Genomic DNA, 25,286 nt, shown 5'->3' with positions numbered 1-25,286 from the left:
TGGCTCCAAGTGCTTGCGCCGCAAAACAGCTGTTTCACAGTGGCAAGCACTGGGAGGGATTGGGGAGGAGAGAGAATGCGGCACACTCGGGGAAGAGGTCGGGCTGGGGCAGAGATATGGGAAAGGGGTCCAATGGGGCAGGGAGGGGGTGGAGTTGGGGAGGGGACTTTGGGAGGGGGCAGGGCATGGATGGAGCTGAGGTCGGTGGGAGACTCGAGCACCCACTAGCACCGGAAAAAGTTGGCGCCTATGCTAGTTCCATGTAACCTGTTGGCTCTCTGTGGACCAGAGACACATGCCCAGCAGACCCTGCCATAAAGTATACAGTGTGGGCAGCATGGGGGAAGTAACGCATAGTTACGCATCTAAAAACATCTGCAACTTTCCATTTGCAAAGCTCTGGCATGAATGAGCCTTGTTTGTTTTTGATTTTTAGGAAAGGAGGTGATTGTCCATAGTTAACCACTTTAGCATTCAAATTCCCTGGTTCTGCTTTGAAGCATGGAGGTGAATGGAGCAGGAAAGAATTTATGATGATGCCATTTGGCAAGAGGCACTTTGCTGCGAGTCTGGGTTAACAGGACAAATGTGCATCTGTTTACATGGGTGGAGGACGCTATCTTGGCAAAGAGGAAAGACAGAAACTTTTTTTTAAGTGACACTGTTGAATTTTCAGAATGCTACAAAAATTAAGGGGTAGCACCATAATTGAGGGATCTGCAACTTTTATTAGACCCCTAGATTCCTGGTGAGGTGAATGTGAGCTCAGAGGATTGTGTTGTGTGTTTATGATCTTTCTCAGGCAGATTTTCTGAGGAGCCTGGTCAGATACTGAACTTTAAAGAGAGGTGTGGAGATCACCATGTCACCTCACTACCCATCATCATGCAATTTAAAAACAACTGATCAGGTGTTTGAGAAAGGAAAAATGGTGACACTCCATAGAAACTGGTTTACGAGGAGAGATTTTTGACAGGACCGATTGGGGAGGAAAATATATATTTTGCTAATGAAATAAGAATTGGTCTTTCCTAATTAGAAGCCAGTTTCCATGTTCTCCTGAGACCAAGTATGGAAAACTTCAGGCCAAACACAAATTTGTGCCAAGTGATGGTTGAATGAAATCAGTAGGTCACATCTGAAATTGTTTTGCAACCTTTCCAGTAGCAGGAGTTCACCAGAAAGGAATACGAGATTGGGAGCGTGATGAGTCTTCCCATTCCAGCCAGTTTGGCCATCTAGAAACCCAGGCCCAAATTCTGCTGTCCGTTGCCAAGATAAGCCCATTGATTTTTATGTAGTCTCTGGACTAGAGTGGCTTATGGCTTGCCTTTGTCCATGATTTTTTGCACTGGTGTAGCTGTACTAGAGCAGACATGCTAGCTATACTAGAGTAGCTGTACTAGAGTAGACAGGGTTTTTGCACTGATTGAGCAAACCCTGAAGGTAAGTTGCACTGGTGTAGTTTGTCTGCACAGGGGGTTTGTACCAGTACAGCTCCCTCCAAGTAGCTACGCTCACGGAAAATCCTGAATGTGCACATGGCCTTGGTTTTCTCCTTTTGTCCCAGGAAGCCTTTTTTTATTTTTTTTTAAATTTTGGGTGTGGAGGTGGGGCTTTGCTTTTATGTCACTTGAGGCGGTTGAAACACAAGACAAGGTGGGGAGTGTAGAATGGACCTCAGTGGTGGCACCCCAGCTAAATTTGTCCCATGGCACTGCACCGCATAGATTTGAACATTTACCAGTTTATGTGGAGTGATAGCACCAGCCGAAGGCTCAGTCTAAAACACATATTTGCAGCAGTTTAACTAAAGGTGTGACTTTAAACAGGTGTAGTTGCTGTATGTGTGGATGCTATTGGGTTAGCTTAAATCTCTTTTAATTGACTTAAGCTAAAATGATAGGAGAGCTACACTGCTGGTGCTTGTGCTGTGTCAAGGTGCTTTGGGTTCATCTGGTTACTTGAAGGGGGAACAAGAGGGACTTTGCCATGTGGCAATGTCACATGCCCTCTATTAACTTGCATTCTCTTGAGCTGACTGATGTGATGTCAGTCAATCATTGCTGTATAATAAAATGAATTAGCTACTTACAAGTGTGTCCCTCTATCCTTTGGGAAAATGCTACCAGAGAACATGATTGTATTACAAAAGTTAAACGAATTAATTGTGTAAAGTATCCAAAAAGCTACATAAAGCACAGTTTAGTAGTGGTGGGTCACAGGTGGCAAAGATCCTTGTCTGTGTGTATCTGTACCCACAGGAAGCAGTTTGTGATTCTGAGGGAATAGGGGCAGTTTGTGATTCTGAGGGAATAGGGGCTGTCAGTTTGGGAGGAGAAGAAGAAGGTCTCCTTTCCCACTGCTGATTGGATACACAGCTGGAAATTTTGGAGAGTCTTCTTGATATCTGGGGTTTTCTGAACCCAAAACTATGGTAACTAGTCTGTTTTTCAGGCAGTTTCAGGGCATAAATCAATGTGGACACAGCTCCTCTCATAAATAATTGGTACACATGAGTGCTTTCTCCCAAAATTCCTTGTTTTTTATTGTCTCAAGCACACATCTAAAATAACAATAGTCTAAAGAACCCCAGATATAGTTACCCAAAGTCTGAGATGGTGTTGAGTGGTCAACAGCAGGTTTCCAGTAGCCAGCTTTCCTCCTAGCTGCTGGGGAGTTGGATGTCAGACTCCTAGCTTGTCAAAATCCTCTCCGATCTTCACCAGATTGCGCACACTAATCTCCAAGACCCCAGAAAGCCACTGCTTTTATCTCTATCCCTTAATGCCTACATGGAGTGGAGACTGTCTTACTTCCGATGCCTCGGGTTTGCAGAACTTCTGCAGGTCTTTGCCTTCAGCACGCTGAAAAAGAGAAAGTGATCTGTGGGACGTGCTAGGCATGGCAGCACTGTCAGGCTCCATTGCACGGTGGCTTACCCTGGGAAGAATCCAATGTACATTGGGAGTGGCTGTCAATGAAATTGGGAGAGTCTGTGGGCCATTGTTGTCCTGCTCAGATTCATGACCTTGACTCCTGATATATAATTTAAGACTCCTCTCTTTCATAATGTTGTTCGTTCTGCCTATTTGCCACCCAGGTCAGACAATCTGTTCTGCTATGGCTACTGCATTGTAAGACACTTGGAAAAGCCTTGTACATGTTCCTATGCTCTGGTGCTATCCATGATTTCTAATTCAAAAACACTATATTAGGGCCAATACAGGGATGCCAAATCCTCTGCTCGCTTTATAGGCTAATGACACTGGTGCTCATGACCTGAATGTTCTTCCAGGAGCTAATCTACCACTGGGCTGCTGCAGAAACCAGGCAGCTACTCTGCTGTACTGCTTAGGGTCAGGGTAGCTGGTGACTCTGGATGCACTTGAAGTGGCCAGGTATTGTATGCAGGTTCAGCGGAAAGTGTTCACTGCCTGTGATCCTACTGCATAACCTAGAACTGTGGCTGTCAGAGTTCTTGGTGAGCTCAGATAAAGATTCAGAGACAAAGGAGCAGGAGGGTACCAGTAAAGAGAAATTCTTATGTTGGCCTGAGCCCCAGAAAGAGCAGGGCAGCAGAAATTGATTAATAGATTTTTAAGGCCAGAAGGAACCACTGTGACTATCCAGTCTGACTTCTTGCATAACACAGGCCAGAGAACCCCACCTAATAATTTCTGCATCAAGCCCATAATTTCTTGTTGACTTAGAGTGTATGTTTTAGAAAGACATCTAGTCTTGATTTAAAGACTTCAAGCAATGGATAATGCACCACAGGTCTTAGATCAGTTATGCCAAGGGTTAATTGCCCTCCATTGTTGTTTTTTTAAGTGCCTTATTTTCAGTATAACTTCAGCTTTTCTGTCTTTGTCTGATAAATTAAAGAGCCCTCTGCTAGCAGAAATTTAGCCCGGGGGTTTCTATAGACTATGCTCAAGCTACTGCTTAATCTTCAGTTGTCTACAAAGCTGGTGTCCTGAGTGAATTCCCTAGATTTGCTGGCCTATTCGTTGTTTGTATAACCACTTCCTTGTTCTAGGTTTTTTCACTTTCTCAGCATGCTATTTGTGTGAGCTCAGGAATTCACAGGCTTTCTGTAGCCTAGTCATCCTTTAACAAGAGTGTTCTGGGGATGTATCTCCCACAAGCCCATTCATGATCGCACAATGTCTTGGTAGCAGCTCCAGAGACTCTAGTCTCTGCTTCTCCCCTCAGTCTCTGGAGCTGGACAGGTCTGGAAATGCAGTTGTACAAGATTAATTTGGTATCTGGAGCCCCATCTCCTGCTTTTCTCCCATGCTCCAGATAGCACTGCTTGGGTTCTTAAACTTGCCCTCTCCTGCTGCTCAGTGTCTTTCCTGCTGATCCCACTCCCAGCCACTTTCCCTCTGCAATGTGTGGCATTGACAAAGGGTTGTGTGACTCCTCACACAGAAACAAACTAGCTCTTTCCAAGAAGGAGGGAAACCCATGAGAACTCCCACAGACTCTAGTTGTAAATTGAAATTAAAATTGCCCCAGCACACATTATTTTCTGATGGGGTGTGTGCACATCATGACAACATATTTAGTTGATGCTTGCTCCTTTTAGTCAATGCTATTGCAGTTAGTTGTTTGTAAAGTGCTTTTAAGATTAGAAATGCTGGTTTTATTGTGCTTTTCTAGGGTTACGTCACTATGGAGAATATTTTTAGGGTTACCTGGAGTCTGGGTAATGAAACTTTCACATGCTTCTTATAACCTCCTCCAACCTAGAAAACCACCTCTGTGTTCAGAACTTTGAGTTCTGAATATATGCAGTGTTGTTGTAGCCATGTTGGTCCCTTGATATTAGAGAGACAAGGTGGGTGAGGCAATACCTTTTATTGGACCAGCTTCTTTCTTTGATAGTTGTTCTGGATTTCTTGCATAAATAGAAGTAGGTCCAATAAAAGATATTACCTCACCCATCTTGTCTCTCTAGCGTTCTGAAGAGACGTGTTTGAAACGAGTGCTAGAAATTAGAATTGAAAATCTTACCTCTTGTTTAGGGTCTATGGTATCAGGTACACTACATGAAGCGAAGCATGTGTCTGCCAGCAGGCCTGGATTGCTTCCTAATGTGGGGCATGAGTGGGCGCAATGGGTCAGTTAGCTCTCTAGACAGGGGGTTTCTTTTGCTACTCTTTTCAGAGGCATTGAGCATCCTCCACTCCAGATGAAATCGATGTCAGTGGCAGGTGTTCTGTATTAAATGGCTCATGTCAGATGCCCCAAACTAGTGGATATTCTGTATTTATTTAAGCAAAGAATTTTGTCTTAATTCCAGTTTCCTTATTTGTGAAACTGAGGGAACTAATGTCTGAAGTGCTCTGGGATCCTTGGGCAGAAGGCCCTTGAGAAATATGAGTCACCCTTCTTTCTCTACCATGCCTTTTAAAAATAGGTGACAAGTGCTGTGCTGGTAGCAAAGAAATTAGCACTCTGGCCTTCATGTGGCAACACAGTATTTGAAGGCTGTTTTCTCTCTTTTGAGTGTGCCAGCCCGAGAGAGGGAGAAACCCTACTCCTTCTGCCAAGGAACCAGGTGATTTTGTGCTACACAGCAGAGACATCTTCGCACCATTAGAGAGAATCCTTAGTGTTCTTGTCCAGCCCTTCTGGGGGAGAGTATGGGCACTGCAGTATAAGACCCTAAGGCAGGGGTGGGCAAACTTTTTGGCCCGAGGGCCACATCTGGATATGGAAATTGTATGGCGGGCCATGAATGCTCATGAAATTGTGGGTTGGGGTGCAGGAGGGGATGAGGACTCCAGCTGGGGGTATGGGCTCTGGGGTGAGGCCAGAAATAAGGAGTTCAGGGTGCAGGAGGGGGCTCTAGGCTGGGGCAGGGGCTGAGGCCTCTGGCTGGGGTTGCAGGCTCTGGGGTGGGGATGGGGGTGCAGGGTGTGCTCTGGGCTGGGACTGAAGGGTTTGGAGGGTGGGGGGATCAAGGCTGGGGCAGGAGGTTGGGGCACAGGATAGGGTCAGGGGTGCAGGCTCTGGGCAGCACTTGCCTCAGGCAGCTCCCGGAAGCAGCAGCATGTCCCTCCTACGGCTCCTAGGCAGAAGCACAGCCAAGTGGCCTTGCATGCTGCCCTGTCTGCAGGCACTGGCCCTGCAGCTCCCATTGGCTGCAGTTCCCAGCCAATGGGAGCTGTGGGGGCGGTGCTTGGGGCGGGGTAGTGTGCAGAGCCCTCTGGCTGCCTCTTCCCTCTGGCTCCGAAGTGTAAACATGCTGCTGCTTCCAGGAGCCATGCGGAGTGGGGCAAGCCCTGGACCCTGCTCCCCAGCGGGAGTTCAAGGGCTGGATTAAAACATCTGGAGGGCTGGATGCAGCTCCTGGGCCGTAGTTTGCCCACCCCTGCCCTAACAGCTGGGTGAGGAGACCCTTCACGGCTTTAATGAGCACAAAGGGTCCCTTGAGGAAAGCCATGTATCAGTCTTTAAAGTATTGGGTACATGGTGTGAATCCCAATGGGAGGTCAGTGTGGGGTTTTTGTGTAGTGATTATATATGTTCCTGAGGGACTTGTACAGAGTCTGAAGCACTGAAAATGTGCAGCTGTAGGCTTGACTAGCAAGAGCCCACTGGAATCCTAAAAAACCTAGAGAAAAGATTTCAGCAGATCCTCACTATCAGTGTTTTGGACTTAGTGCTGCACTGGCATGCCACGCATGGGCTCCTGATCGAGTCAGTCAGCCCTCTCCAGGTGTCTTGGCTCCAGGTGGAATGGTGCTTGTTGCTAAAGAAAGCTCTTAGCAATCAAAGCCAGCTGGTAGGTCCTACCCCTGCTGGCTAGAAAAAGAGCATTTGAAGCAATTTTTGTGTGTGTGTGTCTTGCTGAGGGTGCAGTTGGACTAGGCAGGGGGAGTGGGTTAATGGTTCTGTGGGCAATGTGTGTGAGAGCCAAGGCTGCAGAGAGCGGAAGAGTTGAGACTTAAGTAAGCATAAGGCATCTCTGTTTGTTTTGCGGTGGCTGTGTCCCCTCCTCCCCAACACTGGGGGGAGAGCCAAGTATTTCTCAGTGCTAGTCCTCTCCAGAAAGCTCTAAAAGACACAAGCGTGAAGGTCAAATTCTTTGTGTTACTGACCTGCTAGCCTGTGGTTGTTTTGGGTTTTTTCTCCTCCCCTTCTGTAGCCCCTGTAGAGTAGCTAGCACAAGTGTGGGGGGGGGGCGGTAGGGGGGGCAGAGAATCATAGAGTCAAGCCCATCACGTGGGGTATTCAGTTTGATTTCCTCACCTCCCCACGTGCAGCGCTCACAGGACTCTTCTCTACATCATTCCCACAGATGCTTAGTCTCTGCTCATTCCTGGCTCTCAGCAGTGGTGGAGACTTCATCTCCTATCATCTCTTCTAGGGCTCCTTTGCTCTCATGGTTAAGAACTTTTTATGTAAATGGCTACAGGCTATTGCTCCTTGTATGGTAATAACCTCTTAGGAGACAGCAAATAATTCCCTCCCTTCATTTATATTGTTACCTTGAAGGTATTTTATAGACTGATATCTCTCTCCTCTGGCCTTCTCTTTCCTTAACTACATAAATTTAGCTCCCTTGCTTCCTCTACTCATGCATCTTTATTCTCTAGCTCTCTGGAACATTTGCTCGCTGTCCCTTGTGCTTTCTTTAGCGTTCTTTCTGGATCATGGAGTCTGGAGCCGTTCATGTTTATTTGAAACGTGGCCATATTGAGGTTATGTAGGGCAGCCTTATCTCCTCCCCAGCACATGTATGTGATTTACCCCTCCTACGTGCAATAATAACTTTGCCTTGCAGCACACCATGAGAGATTGTGGCTGTGATTCTGCGAGAGATGGTTCACTGCTTTTCCCTGAGTATAGCTCAAGCTCTGTTCAGACCCACTATGAAAAATGTTTTGTTCACTTCACTAGTGATTGAAGTTGGTTATACAGTAACTTCATCCCCAGGGAGACCGGATGGGTTGGGATCAATAATCATCTTGACTTCCATGTTGAAGTAGTCCTTATCATTTGTTTCCTGTGTCTGCACTCTGATCATCAAGGTGGTAAACCACCCAAGGATCCTTTATTGCAGGGGTTCTCAAACTGGGGTTGGGACCCCTCAGCGGGTTGTGAGGTTATTACATGGGGGGTCACGAGCTGTCAACCTCCACTCCAACCCCACTTTGCCTCTAGCATTCATAATGGTGTTATAAATTAAAAATACTTTTATATATTTAAGTGGGGGGGAGGTCGAACTTGGAGGCTTGCTATGTGAAAAGGGTCATCAGTAAAAAAAATTTGAGAACCACTGCTTTATTGGGTCCATGCCCCAGTAGCAAGTGATGCTACAATTGCTTTCTTACACCTGTGGCTAATTAGGATGGTGAGTCTCACTGGGACAGATGCAAACCTAGCGGCAGCAAACTCTAGGCATGGCTAATGCAATGCATGGTAGCTATGAATTTAAGGAAAGATCTTGAAGCTCCTGCTGGGTCGACATATAATGCCTATCCTGCTAAGTAACACACGTTGACATGAGCCAATCGTCCTGTACCCCAGACACTACACTGACTGTCTACTTAATACTAGAACAAGTTCAAAGTCCCAAAGCCCTCAATGGGCTGGAATTGTCTCTGCAGTCAGGACCTACCATGAAGCTGTGGCCCTCAGGAACAGTAGAACTGTCAACAGGATGAGTGTTGCTCATGGGAACTGGAGGACATGAGCATTCTCAGTTGCTGGCCCATAGCTGGGGAACTTTCCTTCCTTGAGAGACTAGAACAGTCCTAAATTTCATTGCCTTCAGGGCAAAATCTTGTCTCCATTTGCTTCCCTACAATAAAGCCCACCTCCCAGGAAGAATAACTAGCTGAGCATTTCTCTTCCTTCTCCCCCTCTCCCCAAACCCCTCAACAGGCAGAGGGGTGGAGGTGTGGGGATGGGAAGAGACCCAAACTTATGTGTGTGTAGGGTGACTATGGCTTGTGAAGCACACTCAGTGTGAGTAGCAGGGTAAATCCCTGGGGAGATGGTAAGGGGCTGTGCAAAGTCTTTAGCCTCTAGTTTGCTGGTTCAAGTGCATCCCAGGACAGTGGTAACTGAAATCTGTTTGTTTCTCTTTGGCTTACGTGAAGTGAATGGCTAGTTTCAATCCAGATCCTGCTTAGGTAGTTTTTCAGAACTACAGTGTGATTGGCCTCTTTGTTGGTGGCCTCAACAGGTTGCCATATAGCAAACTTCTTATCCCTGGGGATAGGCAGTGGGAGATATGTTGGCACTTCTGCTGCTGTACCTGCTTGGGGAGAAATAGTCTGTTAACATGGTGCCTTTCACCAGCATGAAATGCCATTTAAAAAATGTAACTGCAGCTATTAGTAGCCTCTGGTGATATTGGAAGTTGTGTGTTTCTCCTTTTTAGGAGAGTTTGTGTTAGGTCAACACTAAACATGAAACTTGGAGACAGCAAATGCTCAGAGGATAACAGGGAGCTCTGTAGCATAGTGCAAATGAAGAGCAACAATGTGTGATGGAAATGTGCAGTGTTAGCCTGTGAATGAGGAGAGATGCTGCATGGTAGGGACCAGTGGAATAATCCTGCCCTTCTGCAGAACAGCTCATGATACACACAGACTCAAGACCAGTGTTTATGTACACATACATATGCTGGCATGTCACTAAGGTCTACATCGTCAGTGGGTAACTTCAGACATCTTGTATCTTTCCCCATTGACTCCTCCAGCAAGGAGGGGACCAAAGTGTCAGCAAGATACACTGTTCCCAAAGCACAGATATTCAACAGTTTCCCAGTCTTTGTATTGGCCATTTGGCGGCTTTGTCCACCCTCTTGCTCTGAACTGCCCTTCTCACCTGTATAACCTCGTTAGCCTTTCTCATCCTTGTTCCATGCTAACCTTGTGGCCAGGGAGTGATGCAGAATCTTGCTAAGCAGGTCAGTCTCCTAAAGTGTCATGTGGTGCCTTGGGCACTGTATTGTTCTTTCTCATTCCTCCTGCCTCACCGTGAAATGCTCCTAGGCTCAACAAGCTCTTGGCGTAAAAGCTTCAACGCTCCAGCATGGCTCTAGAGAGCACTGTGCTGTGAGAGGTGCCATGTTTACATATGGAAATGTAAAATGAAGGTCCTGACCAATTGCATCCTGAAATCCCATAGCACTAAGGGCATGGATCCCGGTGTCCTGGTTACATCCCATACTGGGATTTAACCAACTGGGTTTGATATTTTCACTTTACAGCTGAAACAACTGCTGCTTTGCCCCACTTGAAGCCAGTCATGTAGTGACACTGTAAAGGTGTTGGGCTGAAAGGCACAATAAGATTCTTTTGTTACTATCTGTTGTTACCTCAGGTCATGCCATCGGGCCTAAAGAGAGCAGGTGTGACCTGGGAAGGTTCATCACTTTCCACAATTGAGAAATCCTCATCACTTTCTTTTCCCTTTTTAGATTTTCTGGCTACAGCTGCCTGTGAATCCTATGAAGTCCTGATGTTTGTTTTTTCCTAAGTGACACAACAGAATCTGCGAGGAATGGAGAAAACTGTCTCTTCTTCATCAGAGCAGCAAAGCGCGCATTGGTGTGATGGAGGCAAAACTGTGTTAATGACACTGGAGCCAAACAAAGAAGATTTTTCTGCCCTTGAGTGCCCCCAAGGTGAACAGAGAATAGCTACTTTTGTTAAAGATGCAAAAATGCCTCTGGAGAGTGCAGCTTTATCAGGGACATCAGTGGAAGGGGGGACTGATCTCAAGGAGACTGCCTTCTATGTTTCCGACAACGTGGCAGCCATGAACAGAGATAAGAGAGGGAATTCAGGTCCTGATGATATGTGCAGCTGTAAGAAGGATCCTACTTTTTTCTTGCCTCTAGTCCGCCAGGAGCCAGACGTTGCTTTGGAAGCACACAACGTGGCAGGTAAGTTCCACACCCTAAATCGATAGGTGACACTCAAATACCATTGGCTAATGGCAAGTCAAAGCCTCTTTCCTGGTGAACAGAAGGGAGGTCAAAAGTCTAGATTGCTGCAGAGTTTAATTTTCATTTTAAAATATACCTGGTATTTGTGATGGTGCTGGAAACCTTCTAAATGGGACAGCAGAGGAGCAAGTCTTCCTGAGTCTGCAGACTGCTTCAGCACCCCACTTCTGCTCATTGCGGAGTGAGTTAAGGACACACTGCTTAGTGCAGCTGCTGCTATTCGGGACCCTGCAGGTTGCAGTGAAATGGATTAGAATCCCTGCTAGTTTTCCTTTCCTGCTGCTCTGAGCAGTGAGAGAGGCAGACACTGGAGATGTTCGCAGGAAATGAGGGAGGAGTCTGTCAGGAAGCTGTGGGTGAAGTCAAGAGACATCCCATCCTCTGGTTGCTGGAAGTGACGGGGGGAGGCATTCAAATTTATTAGGTATCTACACACCAGAGGCACCTAAAAAGAAAAGCAAAGTCCCATGAACAGCATCCTTTTCCTTCCCTTCACCTGCAGCCTTTCCCAGCATCTAGTGGTAGTGGGAGGGGGTATGTATCTGGGCGTCTCACCTGTTCCAGGCTGGGGCTGTGGGGAGGGCCCCCCCTCATCTTTTGTTTTGGCCTCTGGCTAGCAGATGTCTTTTGAGCCATCTTGGCAGTGGACTCTCCCTGGTGATCAACCCGCCTGCAGTGGCCAGCCGTGCAACCTCTGCCTTGGCATGCAGCTCCTTGTAGCACTCAGTTGATGAAAGCTCCTGTGCATTGGGCCTTTCACAGCTGTTTCCCCTCCTCCCCCATCTCTCCTGGATTCACTTTCTCAAAGATCCAGGAATTAGTGGTGTTCCACATGGAGATCTCCTATTCGCAGCTAGGCTGTGGATATGAGTGCAGCACTGGGCTTCCTTCCTAGGTGAATAGCTCCAAGATCTTTCCCCTTGTGATGTTGAGAGTTTTTTGGAGCTGGAGAGAGTGTGATGATGACACAGCCATGCTGAACAGTTCCTGTTCTAGTTTGTTTAAGCTTATACATTTGTTGGGGCAACCAGAAGAGAATCCAAATGTAATGCGTTAATTGGTAATTTAGCAATATGGTAATGATCAAGTTCAGCACCACAGACAGGGATGTAAAATTCAGTGGCAGTCATGAAGTGATAGGTCTTGGGAGTTCTGCTTGCCACAGTCAAAACTAACTGCTCAATTCATTTAGACTTGTCAGACCCATTAAATGGTGCCAGTCAGATGCTGAAACGCCAGTGGTACTTGGTAATTTAGTGACTTGTGTATGTGAACTGTGTAAAAAACGTTACTGTTTGCTTAGAGCATACCCAGAGGATTACTGTGCTATCTTAAAGCGCAGTGTTTCTATCTATAAAACACATAGGAACAGTTCTGCATTGAAACAACAAGGAGTGTGGTGGCACCTTAAAGACTAACAGATTTATTTAGGCATAAGCTTTCATGGGTAAGCTGCTTCAGGTGCATGGAGTGAAAGTTACAGATGCAGGCATTATATAATGACACATGAATCCTGCACTGGGAGACCTAATTAGGCCCTTTGCACATCTGTGGATTGCACTACCTCCCAATTGTTCTCTTTGCACCAGTCCAGAGCTGTGGGGATAGTCTCCTCTGCCAGCAGATGGAAATAGGAACCCTGGAGAACTTGGAGTGATTTCTTTTCTTTGCTAAGTGGAGTTCCTAGGCACAAAATATTCCATTGGTTACAGTCTCCTTGTCGCTGTGAAAAGCTGTACCTCCCAGGAACCTATGGCTTGCCAGTTATCTTTTTGGGCTCTGTGTGATGCCCTCCCGCTATTGCATGTTTCTATACTGAGAACTATGGAGAGAAGTTCTCTACCTGGGAACAGGTGCATAGCTAATCTGGCTCAGATGTGTGTTATCTAAGCTTCATTCCCCAACCACTGCACCCAGGAATCCTGGCTGGGAAATAGTTTTGGGGGAATGAGGCTGTGATATATTATCTCCAGTAACAGTGGCCTCTCCAGGTGAGATAGGTGTGTGAGCTTGCAGGACTGTGTTAGTTGGGCATGGACTTGTATTGCTTTGTATAATTTTATGAATGCAATCTCTGTGCTGTCTGAGGGGAGGCCTGGAAAGCTCATGCCTAAATTCATTCTCTCCAAGAATCAGTCTAGAGGTAACGAGTTTAGTTTAATCAGGGAGGATTAGGCCTTCTTCTAGCAGTTGAGGTGTGAACACCAAGGGAGGAGAAACTGCTTTTGTAGTTGGCCAGCCATTCACAGACTTTGTTTAATCCTGAACTGATGGTGTCAAATTTGCAAATGAACTGAAGTTCAGCAGTTTCTCTTTGGAGTCTGGTCCTGAATTTTTTTTTTTGTTGCAGGATGGCTACCTTTAAACCTGCTATTGTGTGTCCAGGGAGGTTAAAATGTTCTCCTACAGGTTTTTGTATATTGCCATTCCTGATATCTGACTTGTGTCCATTTATCCTTTTACGTAGGGATTGTCCAGTTTGACGATGTACGTAGCAGAGGGGCATTGCTGGCACATGATGGCATATATTACATTGGTGGACGTGCAGGTGAATGAACCGGTGATGTTGTGGCTGTCGCTGGTGTAGATATGTGGGCAGAGTTGGCATCGAGGTTTGTTGCATGGATTGGTTCCTGAGTTACTATGGTGTGGTTGCTGGTGAGAATATGCCTAAGGTTGGCAGGTTGTCTGTGGCCGAGGACTGGCCTGCCTCCCAAGGCCTGTGAAAGCAACGGATCATTGTCCAGGATGGGTTGTAGATCACTGATGATGCGTTGGAGAGGTTTTAGCTGAGGACTGTAGGTGATGGCCAGTGGAGTTCTGTTGATTTCTTTCTTGGGCTTGTCTCTCAGCAGGAGGTTTCTGGGTATACATCTGGCTCTGTTGATTTGTTTCCTTATTTCCTCGTGCGGGTACTGTAGTTTTGAGAATGCTTGGTGAAGATCTTGTAGGTGTTGGTTTCTGTCTGAGGGGTTGGAGCAAATGCGGTTATACCTCAGTGCTTGGCTGAAGACGATGGATCATGTGGTGTGTCTGGGATGGAAGCTGGAGGCGTGAAGGTAGGCATAGTGGTCAGTGGGTTTTTGGTATAGGATGGTATTAACGTGACTGTCACTTATTTGTGCTGTGGTGTCTAGGAAGTGGACCTCCTGTGTAGATTGGTCCAGGCTGAGGTTGATGGTGGGGTGGAAGCTGTTGAAATAGTGGTGGAATTCTTTTTTCAGAGTCTCCTTCCTGTGAATGGCATTGCATTCTGCACAATTTAGGTTATGAGGCAAGTGACATTGTTTTTCCAGCATTTCTGCCTCTGCACGTCGACAGAAGCATTCTATGTATAGGTCCAGACTGTCATTTCGACCCTCAGGAGTCCATGTGGAGTTCTTCTTGTGCTGTTGGTGTGGGGGATCTGTGTATCAGTGTGCTGTTCAGTGTTATCTTGAAAGTATTCTCTGAGTCGGAGATCACCAGATCACCACAGAACTGTATCATGTTTGTGGGAGTTGTGGGGCAAAAAGACAGTCCCTGAGATAGGGCTGACTCTTCTATTGGGTTGAGTGTGTAGCTGGATAAATTGACAATATTGCTGGGTGAATGAGGGGTTCTGCTGTTGTGGCCCCATGTGGCAGGTAGGATTTTTAGACAGCTTATGGTCCTGTCTCCTTTGTAGAGAGGAGAAGTGTGTAACGTAGATCTCCTATCTTATTTTAGTAAAGTCCATTTGTGTGGAAGGTTGGTTATTTATGAAAGTCTCTGATTTGGAGAGCTCTTTTTTGATGTTTTTCTGTTTGCTGTATAGGATGCTGATCAGGTGGTGGTTGTGTACTGGCTGGGGACAGGGAGTTGTGAGAGCAACAGCCCATTGAAGGGAAGGAATTTGCATAATCTGGTGTAAAAATTTGCTGGAAAACTGTACAGTTGTGGGTCAATCATTGTTCAGCATCTCTACCTTCTGATTGGCTTGGACAGTGCAATCCTTCCCTATATCCTTGATGGGTTGTGGGGCGTGGTAGGTAAAACATGTACACTTCCCTTTGTTGTGGGGTTGCTCATAAATAAGGTTAAGATTTTTGTCAGCTATTTTTAGTAAAAGTCAGCACAGGTCACAGGCAATAAACAAAAATTCACAGAAGCCTGTGACCTGTCTGTGACTTTTACTAAGAATATTTTTTACAAAATGGGTGTGATGGAGAGATGAGTGCCCGAGCCCTGCTGCAGGAGGGGAGGAAGATCCTGCCTGTGGCGGCTGAGAGCTCTAGGGTTCTCCCTGCCACCTGCAGCAGCTGGGAGCTCTGGGGTTCCCACCAGCTGACAACTCTAGCTCCACCATCCTGGGGCTGAAGTTGTAATAACCTTAGTCCCAGTTTTGGACCTTAGCGTCCAAAATATGGGGGTTAGCATGAAAACCTCCAAGCTTAGCCACCAGCCTGGACCTGGTACCTGCTGCCACCACCCAAAAAATTAGAGTGTTTTGGGGCACTCTGGTCCCTCTGAAAAACTTTTCCTGGGGACCCCAAGACCCAAATCCCTTGAGTCTCACAACCAAGGGAAATAATCCTTTTTCCCTTCCCCCCTCCAGGTGCTCCTGGAGAGATACACAGACACAAGCTCTGTGAAACTACACAGAGAGACTCCCCCTCTCTGTTCCCAATCCTGAAAACAAAAAGTACTTTCCTATTCCCCCAGAGGGAATGCAAAGTCAGGCTAGCAATCCAACACACAGATCTCCCCTTTTCTTCCTCCCACCAATTCCCTGGTGAGTACAGACTCAATTTCCCTGAAGTAAAGAAAAACTCCAACAGGTCTTAAAAGAAAGCTTTATATAAAAAGAAAGAAAAATAAGTACAAATAATCTCTCTGTATTAAGATGATACAATACAGGGTCGATTGCTTAAAAGAATATTGAATAAACAGCCTTATTCAAAAAGAATACAAATCAAAGCACTTCAGCACTTATATTCATGCAAATACCAAAGAAAAGAAAACCATAGAACTTACTATCTGATCTCTTTGTCCTTACACTTAGAAACAGAAGACTAGAAAGTAGAACTACTTCTCCAAAGCTCAGAGAAAGCAGGCAGACAGACAAAAGACTCAGATCCTAAATTCCCTCCACCCAAAGTTGAAAAAATCCGTTTTCCTGATTGGTCCTCTGGTCAGGTGCTTCAGGTGAAAGAGACATTAACCCTTAGCTATCTGTTTATGACACGCCCCCCAAATTGCAGACGGTGGGGAAGCTCACTGGCGGCGATTTCCTTGTAGAACTTGAAAATAAACAGATTAATACAACACATACACCTTTACATATACTCCTAAGTATATAACTAACAGACTTGTACATTTTAAGAACACTTTTTAACTACTGAATTCTGGGAAACTCTCACGGGAGAGTGCATCAGCTACTTTGTTAGAAGCTCCTGTGATGTGTTGAATTTCAAAATCAAAATCTTGGAGAGCTAAACTCCAACGAAGAAGTTTCTTGTTGTTCCCCTTGGCAGTATGAAGCCACTTTAGTGCAGCATGGTCAGTTTGTAGTTGGAACCGCCGCCCCCAAACATATGGGCGTAGCTTTTCCAGGGCGTACACAATGGCATAGCATTCCTTTTCACTGACTGACCAGTGACTTTCCCTCTCAGACAGTTTCTTGCTGAGAAACACGACAGGATGGAAGTTGTGATCTGTTGCTTCTTGCATGAGCACTGCTCCTATACCACGCTCAGATGCATGTGTGGTTACTAGGAATGGTTTGTCAAAATCCGGGGCCCTGAGCACAGGGTCAGACATGAGCGTTGCCTTAAGTTGAGTAAAGGCCTTTTGACACTCATCAGTCCACTTAACTGCATTTGGCTGGGTCTTTTTGGTCAGGTCGGTCAGTGGGGCAGCGATTTGGCTGTAGTGGGGTACAAATCGCCTGTAGTATCCGGCCAAGCCTAAGAAGGATTGGACCTGCTTCTTGGACCGTGGGACAGGCCACTTTTGGATAGCATCCACCTTGGCCTGTAGGGGGTTTATGGTTCCTCGACCCACCTGGTGCCCCAGGTAAGTCACTCTGTTTTGGCCTATTTGACACTTTTTGGCCTTAACAGTTAGTCCTGCCTGCCTGATGCGCTCAAAGACCTTTTCCAGGTGTAGTAGGTGTTCGGGCCAGGAGTCTGAAAAAATGGCCACATCATCGAGGTAGGCAACTGCAAATTCTCCCATTCCAGCTAGTAGACCATCTACCAGCCTCTGGAAGGTGGCGGGTGCATTTCGAAGGCCGAAAGGAAGGACATTGAATTCATACACCCCCGCATGGGTGACGAATGCTGACCTGTCCTTGGCAGGTTTATCTAGCGGTACTTGCCAGTACCCCTTGGTTAAGTCTATTGTAGAGATGAACTGGGCACGTCCCAGCTTTTCCAATAGCTCATCGGTACGTGGCATTGGATAGTTGTCCGGACGAGTTACAGCATTTAGCTTACGGTAGTCCACGCAAAAGCGTATTTCCCCATCTGGTTTGGGTACCAGAACCACTGGAGATGCCCATGCACTGGTAGATGAGCGGATTATAGCCATCTGTAGCATGTTCTGGATCTCCCGTTCTATAGCGGCTTGGGCATGAGGAGACACTCGGTAGGGTGGGGTTCTGATTGGGTGAGCATTACCTGTATCAATGGAGTGGTATGCCCGTTCAGTCCGTCCTGGGGTGGCTGAGAACAATGGGGCGAAGCTAGTGCACAGCTCCTTGATTTGTTGCCGCTGCAGACGTTCCAGGGTGGTTGAGAGGTTCACCTCTTCCACGCCACCGTCTTTTTTCCCGTCGTAGTAGACACCGTCAGGCCACTCAGCATCATCTGCCTGGACTGTAAACTGACAAACCTGTAAGTCTCTGGAATAGAAAGGCTTGAGAGAATTAACATGGTACACTTTAGGCTTTAGTGAGGAATTGGGAAATGCTATGAGGTAGTTTACAGCTGCCAGGCGCTCTTGGACCGTGAATGGCCCTTCCCATGATGCTTCCATCTTATGGGCCTGTTGCGCCTTCAAGACCATAACCTGGTCTCCTACCTTGAAGGACCGATCTCTGGCATGTCTGTAATACCAGGCCTTTTGCTCTTCTTGAGCATCCTTTAGGTTCTCTCTAGCAAGGGCTAAAGAGTGTCGGAGGGTGCTTTGTAGGTTGCTTACAAAGTCCAGAATGTTTGTTTCTGGAGAAGGCGTAAACCCCTCCCATTGCTGCTTCACCAACTGTAATGGCCCCTTAACCTCGTGACCATACACAAGTTCAAATGGTGAAAACCCTAAACTGGGATGTGGTACAGCCCTGTAGGCAAACAGCAACTGCTGCAACACTAGGTCCCAATTATTGGAGAATTCGTTGATGAATTTTCGTATCATGGCCCCCAAAGTTCCATTGAACCTTTCCACCAGGCCATTGGTTTGATGGTGGTATGGGGTGGCAACCAAGTGATTCACCCCATGAGTTTCCCACAGTTTTTCCATGGTCCCTGCCAGGAAATTAGACCCTGAATCTGTAAGGATGTCGGAGGGCCAACCTACCCTGGCAAAGATGTCTGTTAGGGCCAGGCACACAGTGTTAGCCCTGGTGTTGCCTAGAGCTACTGCTTCCGGCCATCGGGTAGCAAAGTCCACTAAAGTCAGTACGTACTGCTTTCCTCTGGGCGTCTTTTTTGGGAAAGGGCCCAGAATATCCACAGCTACTCGCTGAAATGGGACCTTAATTATGGGGAGTGGCTGGAGAGGGGCCTTGACCTGGTCTTGAGGCTTTCCCACTCTTTGGCATACCTCACAAGACCGGACATACTTGGCAACATCCTTGCCCATCCCCTCCCAGTGGAAGGACTTCCCCAACCGGTCCTTGGTTCTGTTCACCCCAGCATGGCCACTGGGATGATCATGGGCTAAGCTTAAGAGCTTCCCCCGGTACTTAGTTGGAACCACCAACTGTTTTTGCGGCTGCCATTCTTCCCGGTGTCCACCAGAAAGAATTTCCTTGTATAAAAGTCCTTGGTCTATAACAAACCGGGATCGATTAGAAGAGCTGAGAGGCGGTGGGGTGCTCCGTGCCGCCGCCCATGCTTTCTGAAGGCTGTCATCTGCTTCCTGCTCAGTTTGGAACTGTTTTCTTGAGGCTGGGGTCACCAGTTCTTCCTCAGACTGTGGACTTGGGCTTGGTCCCTCTGGAAGCGATGTAGGTGATGGGGTTGTTTCCGTTGCTGGTGAACCGCTCTCCGCTGGTGCACCTGAGGGTATTTCAGGCTCCGGCTGAGCCTTTTGGGTATGGCTGTCTGTTGCTTCTGCCAGTTTTGGCTCGCTGGCGCCCTCTGGCGTTGAGTTTGAAGATGGGGTTGCACTTGCTGGTGCTGGTTGCTGTTCCAGTTCCGGGCCTGGGACTGGAGGTGCTGTGGCTGTTTCAGTGGTTGGCATGGAATTCGGGTCCACTACCTCTGTCTGGGTCTCTGGTAACACAGACGGGGCCTCTGTGGACGGCTCAGGAACAGGAATGGGTCTGGAAGCTTGCCTGGTTTGGCTACGTGTAACCATTCCCACTCTCTTGGCCCGCCTTACCTGGTTGGCCAAGTCTTCCCCCAGTAGCATGGGGATAGGATAATTGTCATAGACTGCAAAAGTCCACATTCCTGACCAGCCTTTGTACTGGACAGGCAGTTGAGCTGTAGGCAAGTCTACAGCTTGTGACATGAAGGGGTAAATTGTAACTTTCGCCTTTGGGTTGATGAATTTGGGGTCAACGAAGGATTGGTGGATAGCTGACACTTGTGCCCCCGTGTCTCTCCACGCAGTAACCTTTTTTCCGCCCACTCTCAAATTTTCCCTTCGCTCCAAGGGTATTTGAGAGGCATCCGGGCCTGGGGATCTTTGGTGTGATGGTGGTGTAATGAATTGCACTCGCATGGTGTTCTTGGGACAGTTGGCCTTGATATGTCCCAGTTCATTACACTTAAAGCATCTTCCATCTGATGGGTCACTGGGCCGAGGTGAGTTACTGGAGACTGGTGAGGTTGAAGGGTAGGGTATCTGTGGCTTTACTTGGGTGGTATGTGGGGTCTTTGGCTGTCCTCGGTTGTAGGGTTTATGGTCTGTGTGCCCCCTGGGGTAATCGTTCCCCTTGACAGTAGCTTTTTTGCTTTTTGCCAGTTCCATCCATTTGGCTTTAATTTCCCCCGCCTCAGCGATATCTTTGGGATTTCCATCTTGTATGTACCGTGTGATGTCTTTAGGAACACCATCCAAGAACTGTTCCATTTGTATGAGGAGGTTTAGTTCTTCCAAGGTTTGAATGTTGTTTCCTGTTATCCAGGCCTCATAGTTTTTTGCAATGTAGTAGGCGTGTTTGGGAAATGACACCTCGGGTTTCCACTTTTGGGTTTTGAAGCGCCGACGGGCATGATCTGGGGTTATCCCCATCCTGTATCTGGCCTTGGTTTGAAAAAGTTTATAGTCATTTATTTGGTGCTTAGGCATTTTAGCTGCCACCTCTGCTAAAGGTTCACTGAGCTGTGACCTCAATTCTACCATGTACTGGTCTTCGGGAATGCTGTACCCAAGACAGGCTCTTTCAAAATTTTCCAAGAAGGCCTCGGTGTTATCACCTGCCTTGTAGGTGGGAAATTTCCTGTGCTGTGGAGCAATATTTGGCACCGGGTTGTTAGGGTTGGCTGGCACAGGCAGCCCAGCTTTTGCCAACTCCAGTTCATGTTTTCTCTGTTTTTCCTTCTCTTCATTCTCTTTTTGTTGTTTTTCCATTTCTTTTTGTTGTTTTTCCATTTCTCGGCGGTGGGCCAACTCTTCTTCTGCTTGTTTCCTTTGGTAGGCCACCTCTTCTTCTTCTAGTTTTCTTTTGTGTGCTGCCTCTTGGGCTGCCTGTTCTCTTTGGAAGGCTGCCAGTTTCATGCTTTCTTCCTTTTCTTTCATCTCCATCTGTCGCCTGTGTTCAGCTTCTTTGATTTGTTCTTCGGCGTCAATTTTTGCCTTAGAAGTCATGGTTCCTGTTTTCTTGTGTTGGGGTGCCCTCCGGTGTTTATCTTCTGAACTGCAGGTTCTCTGTTGCCTCCTGAAGTCTGCCTAGCAACAGTGCTTTTTTCCCTTTCTCTCTCTAGCTAATGTTCAATGAAGGGAAACCAGAAAAACCACTTTATTTGCATGCCTATAAGTGCTGGTACTTGCCTCCTAATGGGAGGGCTATTGCATGACAAAAGACCCTTAACATGCAAGCCACAAACTGCGAGAGAGAGCAGAAAAAAAAAATTCTCTCTGGTTCCCTTTTAAAACCAACTGCTTCTCTCTCTGCTAAAAAGCCCTTAGCAGAGAAAAGAAAAATATAATATTCCTACTGGCTTCCGGATTCTGTCTATATCCCACCACTGCTACACCATGTAATAACCTTAGTCCCAGTTTTGGACCTTAGCGTCCAAAATATGGGGGTTAGCATGAAAACCTCCAAGCTTAGCCACCAGCCTGGACCTGGTACCTGCTGCCACCACCCAAAAAATTAGAGTGTTTTGGGGCACTCTGGTCCCTCTGAAAAACCTTTCCTGGGGACCCCAAGACCCAAATCCCTTGAGTCTCACAACCAAGGGAAATAATCCTTTTTCCCTTCCCCCCTCCAGGTGCTCCTGGAGAGATACACAGACACAAGCTCTGTGAAACTACACAGAGAGACTCCCCCTCTCTGTTCCCAATCCTGAAAACAAAAAGTACTTTCCTATTCCCCCAGAGGGAATGCAAAGTCAGGCTAGCAATCCAACACACAGATCTCCCCTTTTCTTCCTCCCACCAATTCCCTGGTGAGTACAGACTCAATTTCCCTGAAGTAAAGAAAAACTCCAACAGGTCTTAAAAGAAAGCTTTATATAAAAAGAAAGAAAAATAAGTACAAATAATCTCTCTGTATTAAGATGATACAATACAGGGTCGATTGCTTAAAAGAATATTGAATAAACAGCCTTATTCAAAAAGAATACAAATCAAAGCACTTCAGCACTTATATTCATGCAAATACCAAAGAAAAGAAAACCATAGAACTTACTATCTGATCTCTTTGTCCTTACACTTAGAAACAGAAGACTAGAAAGTAGAACTACTTCTCCAAAGCTCAGAGAAAGCAGGCAGGCAGAAAACAAAAGACTCAGATCCTAAATTCCCTCCACCCAAAGTTGAAAAAATCCGGTTTCCTGATTGGTCCTCTGGTCAGGTGCTTCAGGTGAAAGAGACATTAACCCTTAGCTATCTGTTTATGACAGAAGTGGAAAATATCATGAAGGTCTCTGGAATTCACGGAATCCGTGACCTCCATGACATAGCCTTAGCCTTACTTATAACTGCTGGCACTGGCTTTTATTTCAGAAAAGCATGAACCGTGTATCTGGGGAAGGGTATGTGTGACATATAAGGAATGTATTATTATTGCAAACCTGGTGCTGGAGGAGAGAGGAAGTACAAGGTGTCAGATTAGGGGCCTCCTGACCCTGACTGTGTCTAAGCAACCCAAGAACTGCCACCCACTTGGAACAAATAGCATTAAACCTGAAGGCTCTCAGCACCTGATAGGTCTCAAAATGTAATTGTAAATGGGGAATAATCATTGATATTTCTAGTGGTGTCCAGCAGGGATCGGTTATTGGCTCTGCATCATTTAACTTTTTTTTTATTATCAGTTCACTGGAAGAAAACATGAAATCATCACTGGTAAAGTTTGCAGATGGCAAAAATTGGGGGAGAAGTAGGGAACAGGTCATGATTCAAAGTGATCTAGATCACTTTGTAAACTGGGTGAAAGCAAACAGTGTGCATTTTAATATGGCTAAATGTAAATGTCTGCATCTAGGAACAAAGACTGTAGGCCATACTCACAGGATAGAGGACTCTATCCTGGGAAGCAGGGGCTCTGAAAAAGATTTGGGGGTTGTGGTGGATAATCAGCTAAATGTAAGCTACAAATATGATGCTGTGGCCAAAAGAGCTAATGCAATTTTAGGATACACAAACAGGGGACTCTCTCAAGTAGGAGTATAGAGGTTATTTTACCTCTGTGTCCAATTCTGGGATCCACAATTCAATTTATTAGTGTCAGTCTTGGAGAGGATTTAGAGAAGAACCATGAAAATGGTTCAAGAATTAGAAAATATGCCTTATAATGGGAGACTCAAGGGATTCTAACTGTTTAGCTTAACAAAGAGATGAAGGGGTGACTTGATTCCAGTCTAAAAGTATCTGCATGGCGAACAAATATTTAATAATGGGCTGTTTGGTCTAGCAGAGAAAAGTATAACTTGATCCAATGGCAAGAGAGTCCTGGTGTAGTCTCCTTGATTTTTCACCATGAAGTCTGTCCAATAGGAGCAGATCTTATTTTAGCAAACCTAGGGCTGGGGGAGAAAACACACTCCATCCCCATGTTTCTAGCTCAACAAGTTGAAGCTGGACAAATTCAGACTGGAAATAAGGCATAAATTTTCAACAGTGAGAGTAATTAACTACTGGAACAATTTACCAACGGTCATGGTGGATTCTCCTTCATTGGCAATTTGTAAATCAGGATTGGATGGTTTTCTAAAGGACCTGCTCTAGGAATTATTTGGAGGAAGTTTCCCTGGCCTGTGTTGTACAGAAAGTCAGACTGGTCTTTTCTGGCCTTGAAATCTATCAAAACCTTTTGGGATTGAGCCCCAACTCCTGTTGCCTTCAGTGGGAGTTGCAGGTGATCAGCACTTTGCAGCATCAGTCCAGTGTTCCTGTTTCCTAGACAGTTTGTTTTGTTTTTGTTTGGTTGAGCTGGAAACCTCAGGAGTGGGGAGTGTGTGTGTTTGGGACTCTTCTGCTCCCCCACCCCTGGGTTTGTTAAAACTAATCTTCTCCTGGTGGCCAGAACTCATGGTGAAGACCAAGTAGACTACCAGGACTCTCCTGCCTAACAAGGGTAGGTTATTTGTATTATTAACGACCTCAGTGAATAGGCAGCTTGGTGCACAGTTTAAAAAGCTGTAGTATTTATTGAATCTCTAGCTTCAGTTCAAGCAGTCTGTTAAAGCTTATTTACCATGATGGTGTTATGCTGTTAAAACAAACACTTGTTGCATTAGAACCTTATCTGTTGGAGCAGACAGTGCACCACATGAATAAGAGCTGGCATCTGCAACTGTGCAGCTTTGGGAGAGTGTGGTGCATTTGTTGAGCCCCCAATGACTTCCATGCTTGAAATTCTGTTAGCTGTTTGGGGGAGAGGGGTGAGAGGGATAAAGAAAAGCATCCTTGAAATGTCTCTTATTACTCATGCATCATCTCTAGTAACTTCCAAGGCAGCTTTTACTGTGTTAAACACCTAATGTGTTAAAGGCCAAAGTGGATGACAGTATTTTGGATTCCACAAGACTATCGCTTCAGGGAACTGAATTGGCAAATTACTGGCATAAGCCTGAATGATTATTTACATTTACGTAATGTCTTACCCCAAGTGCTTTACAAACTTGGGGTCTAATCCATGAGATTACTCACATGAGTAAGGGTGGCGGAATCATCCACTTTATGTATTGAGATTGTCTTTGACTGCCAGTGAAATGTAAAAGTCTAAGGCTTAAATGTACACATCGGCACTGCACATCTGTTTAGGACAGGAAATGAAGGGAAATGCCATATCCAAATAAAGTAAGGGCAATTTTATGAGGCAAAATCCTCATAAAATTTTTGCCTGGGGATACCATGGGTAACATTCCTTCATTAACAAAAAGGGCCATGGGATCTCTAATGAGTACAAGTGGTCAGGCCCCTGCATCCTGCTGAGCCACCAACGCTAGTTCCTTGTTCTTTGGGGGTCTCCCATCCAAGTATTGGCCATGCCCAGCCCTGCTGTGTTTGGGAGCCTACAGGACTGTAATGAGGTGGCGTGACTGCAGATCATGACGGATGAGACTGGTCACAACATAGATCAGATAAGATAAACATATTTCAATGGGCTGGCCCTGACCATTTCCATGCAAAGTTTTTGAAGGCCATAGAAGAAGAAATGGTGGGCTTGTTAGCAATAATTTGCAATAAATCACTAACCCAGGGGACTTGCCAGAAGGATGGAGAACAGCAGATAGCTGAGCCTTCAAGAGGAGCCATTGGGGAACAAAGGAAGCATTAGCTGAGCTTCTGTGATCATGAGGAAGCTTTAAACATGTAAATGATGACAGTTTGATAGCTTGGAGGATGCAGGGCTATATGATTCCAATCAAACCTGATTACATCCCTTGATAAAGCCACAAGGAATATGCTGGGCTGGTAGCCTGGTGCTCTAAAGGGGACTGGG

The 25,286-nt window shown here is 46.2% G+C and overlaps 1 protein-coding gene across 8 annotated transcripts in view; it reads left to right on the top strand.

Moving 5' to 3' along the window:
• The window catches only part of WIZ (WIZ zinc finger), a 160,209-nt gene that overhangs the window by 4,401 nt on the left and 130,522 nt on the right, over positions 1 to 25,286 (top strand). For 4 of the 8 annotated variants that reach the window (XM_050925742.1, XM_050925737.1, XM_050925739.1 and 1 more), the window contains exon 2: positions 10,451 to 10,918. In XM_050925742.1, the coding sequence (XP_050781699.1) occupies positions 10,534 to 10,918 (385 nt within the window). In that variant the 5' untranslated portion in view covers positions 10,451 to 10,533. Of the gene's footprint in view, positions 1 to 10,450; positions 10,919 to 25,286 lie in introns of those variants that run through there. The other 4 variants (XM_050925745.1, XM_050925738.1, XM_050925746.1 and 1 more) reach the window with 3 other exon arrangements.

Source organism: Gopherus flavomarginatus, chromosome 16 (assembly GCF_025201925.1).
Source record: "Gopherus flavomarginatus isolate rGopFla2 chromosome 16, rGopFla2.mat.asm, whole genome shotgun sequence".
NCBI lineage: Eukaryota > Metazoa > Chordata > Testudines > Testudinidae > Gopherus > Gopherus flavomarginatus.
The sequence above is the reverse complement of the archived record's forward strand: the minus strand, read 5'-3'. Positions and strand labels throughout refer to the sequence as shown.